The sequence below is a fragment of the Xiphophorus hellerii genome, chromosome 2 (genome assembly GCF_003331165.1).
Source record: "Xiphophorus hellerii strain 12219 chromosome 2, Xiphophorus_hellerii-4.1, whole genome shotgun sequence".
Classification (NCBI taxonomy): Eukaryota; Metazoa; Chordata; class Actinopteri; order Cyprinodontiformes; family Poeciliidae; genus Xiphophorus; species Xiphophorus hellerii.
The window spans coordinates 20,285,570-20,295,758 of record NC_045673.1 but is presented as its reverse complement, the minus strand read 5'-3'; the positions used below and the strand labels follow the sequence as shown (position 1 = coordinate 20,295,758).

Here is a 10,189-nt window from a genome sequence, read left to right as displayed (position 1 = left end):
TAACCTTAATTTTGTTTATGACCATTTAAAGGTTGACTTGCTGGATCATCGTCCTAGGACAGTGGTGCCCAAAGTCGGTCCTGGAGGGCCGGCATCCTGCATGTTTTTGTTATCTCTCTGGTTTAACGCACCTGGTTCAAACAATGGCTCGTTAGAAGGCTTAAGAAGAACATTGACATGCTGAGAAGGTTGTTGGTGCCACAAGGGAGAGAACTAAAACATGCAGGATGCCGGCCCTCCAGGACCGACTTTGGGCACCACTGTCCTAGAACCTAAGTGAAGTTGAGCTTGTGGTTGCCGACTGGTCTCTATAATTCTCCACTGGGATTTTCTGGTAGAGCAGAAATGATAGACCATCACATGACCACCATCATGGTTTACTGTCAACATGGTGTTCTTTTTGCCACATGTAATGGTCCGCACACTTTCTTTATCAGTCCACAAAATATTTTCCCAAAAGTCTTAGGATCATCAAGATGTTTGATATGGACCTTTCGTGTGTTTTGGTTTAGCAGACCAATTTTAGCTTAGTTTCTTTCTTACTGTCAAAAGCAGTGACCTTAACCAATGTAATGAGGCCTGAGGTGCTTTAGATGTTCTGGGATGTTTTGTGGCCTGCCACTTTTAGAGTAATATTGGTAGACCAGTCATCTGGGACGGTTCACCACTGTTCTATGTTTTCCGCATTTGTGGATTACGGCTCTTGACGTAGAGATCCCTGGAGTCCCAAAGTATTAGAAATGACTTTGAATGTTTTTATGGAGAGTTTTTAGCCTACTTCACACTGTCAGACATGTCCTGTTTCTGAATTCTATACATTTGGTGGTACTCAGGTCTGGGGTAGGTGGGGAAATTGAGCTAATGTTTCCAAAAAATATGGTCACTCTTGGTTCATGATTTACCAAGGTGGCAATCAACTTTTCTTTATTTTACAAAAGGCCAGTTGGTTTTGAAAGCCTTTTCTGTTAATAAATGAAATAATACATTAAGGATGTATTTTGTATTTACTCTGTCTTAGAGAGAAAAACAGTACAAAAAAAAATAAATTCATACAATGTGTGAAAAATTGGCCCGTCGAGAGATGGCAGAACATTTCCAGTTTTTGAGAACACTTTGGGGTTTCCTGCATTTATTCCTGGAGTAGTTGCAGTAGCACAAATAAACAACAACAACAAAAACCCCTGGAAGGCCAGTCTTTTTATTCTTAAAAACAAGAGGACCAGATTTTACAACATCTGTGCAAATGTGAGCACCTCCTGCTTGTGTGAAGGACAAATTAATTCTCAGAAACGGAAAAAGGCTTGTCAGTCATATCATTCTGCAAATTTGAAGTGACACTGGTGTGCTTGGCTGGGAAAGAAACCTGACCACAACAGAGCAAAGATGAAAAATGTCAAGCTGCTCTCACACACATTAAATACCTAAAAGCCCACCGTGTCACACAATGCAGCAGTAAACACAGAAATCTTCACGACCAAATCTTTGAAAATGGGGACACCTGCTGACCTGGAGGAAAACTGCGGATTAAACTGATCGGATTTCTCTGCAAAGAGTCTCGAAAAGCTGGAATGTGATGCGTCGCCCTCTTCCTGAATAAAACTTTCCATGAAGGCAACAGAAATGTGCAAAATGTCTGCAAAATCAAGAGCTGCGGGAGTTCTTCAGTCAAACACCATCAAAACAAATACTTCAAAACCCTGCTGGCTCCCTTTGCTGCAGGAGGAACGGCACAAACAAAACAAACTGTAAAGGAGCACCAGCAATTTTGAACAATGTGGCCCAGCACCGGAATTAAGTCTCACTTTGCATTCCTGGCCGGCTGTGATTGGAATTACACCAGCTTAACAGCAAACAGTTTACAGTATTCAGCAGCAGAGTCAGGGAGCAAAAACACACAAACAGTTTTCAACTCATTTTCAGACTGGAGCTGCTCTGCGGCTTTAGTTACAAAGCCCACTTCAACATTACCTTACAGCAATTTTCAGTCCTAAATATTTACTGCATGTTTAACTTTGACCTCATCTTTTTTGTGCAAACTTCTCTAATGCTTCTCCATCACATATCTGGAGATAAATATAACTGTATTTCTTCTAAACAATCAGACAAACATTAATTTTATAGCACAGGACATGTCACGGTTCAAAGTTTAGATGGCTTAGTCTGGAGAAACTGGCAGAAGAAAGGCAAAATATTTTGGAGAATTGTTAGATACTGTATATTTTTTAAGAAAAAGGAGCAAAATGTTTTTAATTTAAAAAAAAAAAAAAGAGAGAACTTTTTTGTAACGTTTAAATTAATTAGCTTTTCTCCCTGAAATATACCAAGGCCATTCTAATTGGGATGAGTTCTGTTCTAAAAATTTCATCACTGTATAAGACCACACTAAATACAACTTGATAAAGCACAATTTGTGATCAATTTTCTTTATTTTACTTTATTGTAAAAATTTAAACATTAAAAGTGGAAATTTTGGGGGGAATCTAAACCTGATCTTGAAGAATCTACAGGCCAAACGAACAGCACAGCAGCCTTTTTCAGTTCAAAGTAGTGAATCTATTAGGATGTGCTCTGCAAATTAAAAATAATCAAAATCAACTGTGGATCAGCTGTGTTTTTGTTCTGCCTTTTGAATCCTGGTCCTAAATAATTTTCTCGGGGTTAACACAACATAATAGAGTAGGATGTAACGGGCGCATACCTGCTGTTTGTTTCCTATTGCCATGGCAACCCAGGCTAGTTGCTGTTTCTACTCGTCTAAACATTCACTTTTTTTGAGTATTATCCTATGCTCAGGTATGTCAAATGTTTGTAACATGTTTCCTAGCGTGTTTATGAATTTGTTGAGTTTAAATAATTTGCTTAAAAAACATAACAGTGCTCCTGAAGCAGGACTGAAAGTTAAGTAAGCCAAACAGAAAACAGCGGGGGGGCTCCCTCATTCTGCAACTGGTTTTTACAAACAAAGACAGTAATGTTAATAGATGTAAAGTTAAGCTTCGTATGCTATGATAGTACGAAAAAGAGAAAGGTTTATATAATGGTTACCGAATTCTATGCTTGTAGATGTATTGTATTTTTATATACTTTTCAAGGTGGTTTGTTTTTCTACAGTGGAATATAAAAAAATGCGAATGAAGCATGGATATTTGAGATCAGTGCAGTTACAAAGGATGTCATCTAAATATAGATACATGTAAAAGTCACCCACCAAGCTCCCTTATTACTTAAAAATTGGGCCTGAAATGTCAAATTTTTTTGACTGCAAAAATAACTTGTTAAAAAAACATTTATTCTAAAATTTTGATCCCCCCCCCCCCTTAATTTCTGACTGTAATCCTATGGAAACACCATCAAAGCAGTGGAGATTACAACCTAAATGACTAAGAGAACCATATTATTACTGATGATTTTCATTTTTACCATATTTTTTTTATAAATATTCAACTGAATTCAAAGTTCATGCATGAAAGCATAAAGTTTCATCTTGGATGAAAAAACAATCCCAAAAATATTTTGCCTTTATTCTTCACTGTTCTTTTCCTTGACAACAAAAGGTTTAGAAAGTTTCCAGCTAAATAATGGCGATATTATTCTTCATTCAGTCCTGATCCACGTACTTGTGGCTCTGCTCGTTTCCTAACCAGTGCAGCAGCAGAGCCCGATAGAAAGAAGCACCGTTGCTTTTTGCAGATTATCGAACAAATGATTACAAAGCCGCTGTGCATCATTGCCTCAATCCTACGTGTGTTTTTACACAAAGAGCAGATTCCAGTTTAGGAACTGGGAGGATCCTGCAGTCACATCCTATTTTTCCTCTGCAGCAACAAACAACTTCTGTGTCCTCAGTTTGTTGGACTAAAAGCAACAATGAGGGGAGTAAAACAGTGTTTTGCTTTGGCTGGAATTTACAATACACAGACGGATCTTCGGTCTCAGTCAGCTGACTACCACAGCCAGCTGTCTAGATGCTGCACACAGTAGCAGGACTGTTCCAGGATGGCGGTCAGCTCTCCATAGCTCTTCTCCCTCCACGTAGGAAGGAGCCTCTCGTTGTTCAGGGTCTGAAGCTTTGGCGTCCCCTGCTGGAGGACATGGTACAGACAAGGCCACCTGCTCTGGATCCGAAGCCTTGTCCTACGATCCAGCGTGATACCTCGCACTATCTTCTTAGCTCGGAGTTCTCTCAGAGCCGGCAGCTTCAGGCAGGAGAAGACCAAACCACGACTGGGCGAGACGTCCAGGAACTCCAGAGACTCAGATTCCAACGTGTACGAGATTCCCAGGTTCCTCAGAGGCACCAGGATGTGCAAAGTCAGCGACTTTAGGTTGGGCAGGGATTTGGTAAGCGTCTGGAGCGTGGAGGATGTCACTAGTTTGAAGACCCAGAAGTACTTGAGCTCTAGGGTTCGTAGCTGCTGGAACCGGGTGAGCAGGGACACAGACAGATCCGACCAGTCGAAATGTAAACGCATCTTGGAAATTCGCGGGCAGCTGTGGGTGAGTTTGCCGAGCAGCTCCTGAAAGCTGGTCACCTGCCAAACCAAAGAAAAGAAGAAAGTTCCTGCTATAAGCTTAGACTGCTGGAGAACATAGCAGCCAGTTTACCAGGTGCCATTTTCTCCTGCTACTCTCCTATTATCATCTATTATTTGATGCCATCATCTTTCTAGCCTCTCCTGGTTCTTTCGATAGAAGGTACACCTAGTCTAGTGACTTTATGTTCAGCTGTGTCTGTATCTTTGTCCCAGTGATGGCGGTATTGCAACAACTAACTTTGTGGACTGTTCCTTTTATGAAGACAGTACCCCTGGTCCACTGCTACTAAGTTTAATTATGTCTTTTTTCTTTGATGGATCACCTGATGGAGCCACTCCACTCCTAAGGCTGGACGATATGGCTGAAAAACGTATAATAATATAAGCATTTCTCATGAGTCAATATCAATAATTGGGGATATTGATAATGATTGATTAGTTTTTTGTTTTGAATGTCTGAAATACTGCCAAACTGGTAGAATAACTCTTCACGTTTTATCTAGTTTTCACTGCAAGTTTGAAAACTGGCACGGTGGTGAAACCTGAAGCTGCTGCACAAGTTACTCAACAACTTGTTGCTAGGTAACCAAAGAGTGAGTTAGTTGTTGCCACCAATCATGCTTAGCTAGCTGTGAGAGGTTGAGCAGATAAAATATATTATCTACCTACGTCTCCCAGAATGCTGCGCGGTTCTAGATCGGAGTTAAGCGAATATTCTGCATATTGAATATTGACTATTCTATCAGATGTATTATCTATTGATATTGATCACGTGTCTATTGTGATATATAGTTATTGATTTAGTGTGCAGCTCTATCTACATCATAATAACGTTCACTCTCCTTGTTCTACTTCAGCTGTGTTGTCTTTTTAGAGCTGTGTCTCCCATACAAAGTACGTCTATCCTGCGCTTAACCACTCAAGAATAATACAGTTAATTACCTGGTCCATCTTGGTTATGCTGTCCTGGTGTGAACTGGAGCTGGAGTGCACTCTTAGGTCCAGTGGCTCAAAGAGGGTAAAGGTCCAGTTGAGGTCCAGATGGCTGAGGTCTCTGCAGTGGACGTTATCCAGCAGGTGACTCAGCAGTTCGCTCCACTTGTTGCAGCGGTCTCCCAGGTCGAAGCTGGCCTTTAGCGTGAGCAGGCTGGCCCGCCGGGAGATCAGATGGTGGGTGTAGTGGTGGACCCAGGCCTTCCATCGCTCAAACTCCCTGTTGGAAACAAGCAGCCCCTCCTGACCTAGATGGAAGGCACCGCGCCGAGAGTAGTCTGCAACCCGCCACAGTTTCCACGACCGGACCAGGCAACTCCAGCTCAGGCAAACCAGAGCGCAGCTGCATTTGTCCACCTCGTTCAGGAAGGACAAGACGTGCAGCTGGCACTCCACCGGCAGCGAGTTAAAGGGGAAGAAGTCGTCCGCGGCTTTCCGCCTGCTGCTTACTGGGACGAGAAGTTTTTTCTGTGGCGACATTTTTGACGGATAATTAAAGGCTTGTGTTTACTGGTGGAGGTCAGAATCTCCACCAGAAGGTCCTGTGTTCTGGCTTTGCCATAAATATTTCTGCCCTGAAAGATGATAAAGACAGGAGAGTTTATTTTAACCACGTTGTAGGAGCGGCAAATTTTTCAGCTTCTGGTTCCTATAATAACATATGGTGAAATTTGTGACCCTGACTATAAACACTACAAATAAGCCTTTTAATCAAGAGCATGAAACAGAAAACAAATGCATAGTAATAAAGCCAATATTTTTTTTTTTTGTTTCTTTGTTCAGAAAGAAACAAAATATACTTACGTCTGAAAAGAGGACCTCGGATCAATAAACAACATTCCCGTCATGTTCTCCTTTTTTACAACCCCTCCAAGGCTGTGTTTATCCCTGCACCTTTTCCTTCCACTGAATGTTTCAACAATATGGTTGTTCACAACACACGTGATCAGTCGGCTTCTTTAGCTGTAAACGTTTGTGGCCTACAATCCCTGTGGACGGTGTAATTTACTGTGGGTGGGAACACTGCCAAATCCCTAGTGATTTTCTAAGGCATACATAAAGTAACAATTCTGTTTAAACTCATTTTTTGTAGGTCTTATGCAGTATTCAGATACATTTTTACCTTTCATAAGCTGTAAGCCATAATTCTTGATACTACAAGAAATACCAGAAATAAATGTGTGAAATACATTACTGTGGAAAATTAATCTATTTTTTTACTTCAAGGACACAATTGCTCAAATAAAATTGTTGGAATGGTAATCTACTTTACTCAGATGCACACATATTTTAATTGTACTGTTGTTAGATTTTAAAATAATTGTTATTGTTTTTTTTCTTTTCTATTCTTTTGGCAGTGGAGAGGGGATTTACTGTGGTTCTGATTTACAGCTGGCAGTGAAAGTCCTGAAGAGGAAAAACAGTTACTAGATTTACACCAGTTTTCGCTAAAGATCGTCTTTCCAGCGTTTCTAGAGAGACATACATTATTTAACTTTTTTTTTTGCCAACGTCTGCATTCGTTAGACTTGATGTTGCTTTTCCACACACAGTTATACAAGTGTTTTTACAGGCATGCACTGACAGAGTTCTGGCTCATGTGGCGTTCACTTGGTCTCTGATGTCATAAATACCCAACCAAATACCTACAATACTCTGAAGCTCCAAAGAGCAAAACCTTTTCCAAATTGGCAGATAAGCCAAAAGTAAATGGATTTAAAGTTGGGCAACATTAAATGTTGAAACAATTTTTCTCTGTGCAGTGTTCTGAAAAGCTAAGCTTCTTATATCTGTGGCTTATCCCTCTATGTTTCACTGGTCACACAAAGCAAGACTAGTTTCATTTTGAAAGCACCCTTCTTACACAAGGCAAGTAAAGAGATGTACAGATTGCTTGACAAGCTTCTCGTATATTGCAGCAGACCACTTCCACTTAAAAGTCGGAATACTTCAAAATGGACATTTATAACCTCTTCCTGCACATTTTAATTTTTTTTTTTTACATTTTCTAATTTCATATTATTGAAAGTTCACTTTTTTTTCTTGGAATTTCTGGACACTTATTGATGTCTACTTTAAAATATTTGCTGTAAAATACATGTATACTTAAGTTGATATTTACACTCCAAAGGCTACAAATATTAATACGGAAGTGCCGCAATAGCTGCCACTGCCACTACTTGAGCTCGGCCCTGCTGAACTTATTTACGTTCCCAATATGAATGCGATTTAAAACCGCATTTAACATCCACGCCTTCACATATCAGACAGTTGGATTACAACTTAGCTTGTTGGAACATGAAGGCTAGTCATCTCAGCTCCGTTATTCACATCTTCACCTTCTAGTTTCTGTAAGGATACCCGGTGCACTCTGGTAAAGTTTAAACGTTTGCACAATAAAGGCCGCACGCAGATTGTATGGATGCATATTGCACAAACAGTAGCTTTAAATAAATGCGTTACCTTCAGCTGGAAGAGGAGAGGCTCCGAGTTATGCTCGGCTTTAAAGCTAACATGCTAGCAGACAAAGACTTTCAAATTCAAAACAAATGATAAACTAAAGTCGAGATTTTATAGCGTTAACTTCATACCCGAATGAGCAAGTAACTGTTAAGACACCAATAAAAACAATACGAAAAATAAAAAAAATATATTAAAAAAATCAGAATAACTAGGCCGGCTAGTTAGCTTCACAGCAGCTGAGTTCTGTTGTTGTTGTTGTAGATGAAGGCGTCATCAACACGTTCTGTCAAAGGAACTGGTGCGAATGTTTTAGACATCGGAGCTGCACAGAGGAGCGGAGCTTAGCAAGAAAACACACAAAAAAATCTAAATGTCGAGTCTTAAAAACTTTGCGAAGAAACCAAACTCTGAAACTAAAATTCCCTTTAATAGAAAACATTAAATATAAAGAATACGTACGAAGCTGACTAAGTGAAAAAAAAAAAATCCTCTGAGAACTAAAAGCACGGGCTCCCCCTGGTGGAGAAAGGAAGTTAGTGATTAACGCTTTTGTGTTAGCTCTGTGTTGGCGGTTTGTTAAGTTTTCTTTTTGATTTTCCAATCAAGACCACTTTTTAAAAAAAATTCAAGTGCATTTAGAAAAATAAGTCGTAATGAAAAAGTGAGTTTATGGCAATTTATTATAGTCTTTAGTAGACTATAATTAGTTTTCTGTTCAGTTTAATAGCCAATGTGCAAAAGAAAATCTACTATCCATCCATCCATCCATCCATCCATTATCGTACATCCTTATCCCTAGTCAGGACGGGAGAGGTGCTGCTTTTGCCTAATATTTTAACCTGTATTTATTCATTAAAAATGAAGAAAAGATTCTGAATCATTAAAATCCTAAAATTAAAACTCACTCTACCTTAATGGGTGTTAACATCTGACTGAAAATGTATGATTGTGACAAACTTAAAAGGTGCCTTGCTTTTCTTTCTTTTTGTATCTTGACAGCTGGTAAACGGAGGGAATATTTTACGTCAAAAAATTATTGGCAAAACTAAAATGTAACAATTAACTCTTAAAGTTATAAGCTAAAATTCTTCCATATACTTTAAATTTACAACTGTGCATAGAACGCATACTGCTGAGAAACATTAAGCTTTAGAGAGAGCACTTCCTATTTTGTGACAACTGTGGAAGTAAGTAAATAAATCCTGGAATTCCCTACATTCAGTGCTTCTTTGGTTATCATGTTGTGGTTTTCTGCTTCCCTGTGTTGCAGGAATTATGAATGTTACACTACCGCATGGTTTTGGTGATGCTGGAGGATTTGTTGGGGGATTTTTGTGCTACGTGAGAAACGAGACAGAAATGCGACACGTGTTTGTGTTGCATTCAGAGACTCATTGAAAATATCAGAGAATAGAAAGTGCTTCAGAGAATCCACATAGCAGGCTAAAAGCGTTATTTTTTCTTGTTTTGGTATCTGAATAATTATAAATATTTCATATTGTATGAGAAATTAAGAAATATAAACAAGAAATACAATTGTATTTTGTAAAAAAAAATTATATTTATAAAAGTTTCATTAATGAAATGAATTAAGGTTGTTGGCTGGTTCTAGCTGTTAATTTTTACTTGAATATTTACATTTTTAGATACGCTTTGAATGGCCTAGTTTACAAACTTTGCCATTTATGTTTCCTTTCAGCGGACAATTGATCACGGAAAATCTATTAGAAATGTCTTCTAAACGTCTTTAGTGAATAGACTCGGCCCGAAGCTATACTGATAAATTAGATAAACCAGCTCACTGAAGATATATATATTTTTCAAAATATGTAAATGATTATTTTTAATATTGATCAAATTATTTATTTTTATTAATTAGCAAGTGTTTGTAAGACCGTATAACGCATTTTGAGTGCCACTGTGAACCTGGATAGATGCTAAAAGTTTGGTATAAGGCAAAATACATTAAAACAAAATTGTTTACTTTTTTCATTAAGTGATTTAACATTTTTATTTGACTTTGTCTATATTTTATTGTCCTATCATTATTTTTAAAGCGAGAAATCGAATAAACCATTCCACTAATTTTTCTACATGTCCCACACTCTTTGAACGCATCGCCAGATTTGTTGTGGTTCTGATCAAACCAATCAGAGAGCAGGACGGGCGGGTCCTTTTCCTCCCTCCGCGCCCCGCCC

At 38.9% G+C, this 10,189-nt stretch overlaps 1 protein-coding gene across 2 annotated transcripts; it reads right to left on the bottom strand.

Moving 5' to 3' along the window:
* Positions 1-1,178: 1,178 nt before the first annotated feature.
* LOC116710010 (uncharacterized) lies at positions 1,179-8,518 on the bottom strand. Of its 2 annotated transcripts, none has more exons than XM_032548788.1 (3): positions 7,992-8,518; positions 5,478-6,103; positions 1,179-4,532 (listed from the first exon to the last, which is right to left on the bottom strand). In XM_032548788.1, exons 2-3 carry the CDS (start codon positions 6,006-6,008, stop codon positions 3,945-3,947), a joined length of 1,119 nt encoding a protein of 372 aa, XP_032404679.1. In that variant the 5' UTR covers positions 6,009-6,103; positions 7,992-8,518; the 3' UTR covers positions 1,179-3,944. The 2 variants fall into 2 exon arrangements, with proteins under 2 accessions (XP_032404679.1, XP_032404690.1); XM_032548799.1 differs by lacking the exon at positions 7,992-8,518 and adding an exon at positions 6,333-7,980.
* Between the last annotated feature and the right edge of the window lie 1,671 nt (positions 8,519-10,189).

Excerpts from the sequence above, each read along its gene's own strand:
- LOC116710010 (XM_032548788.1), bottom strand. The coding sequence starts at position 6,008 with ATGTCGCCACAGAAAAAACTTCTCGTCCCAGTAAGCAGCAGGCGGAAA. Across the intron at positions 4,533-5,477 it reads GCATAACCAAGATGGACCAG|GTGACCAGCTTTCAGGAGCT; the intron begins GTAATTAACTGT and ends TTGGTTTGGCAG.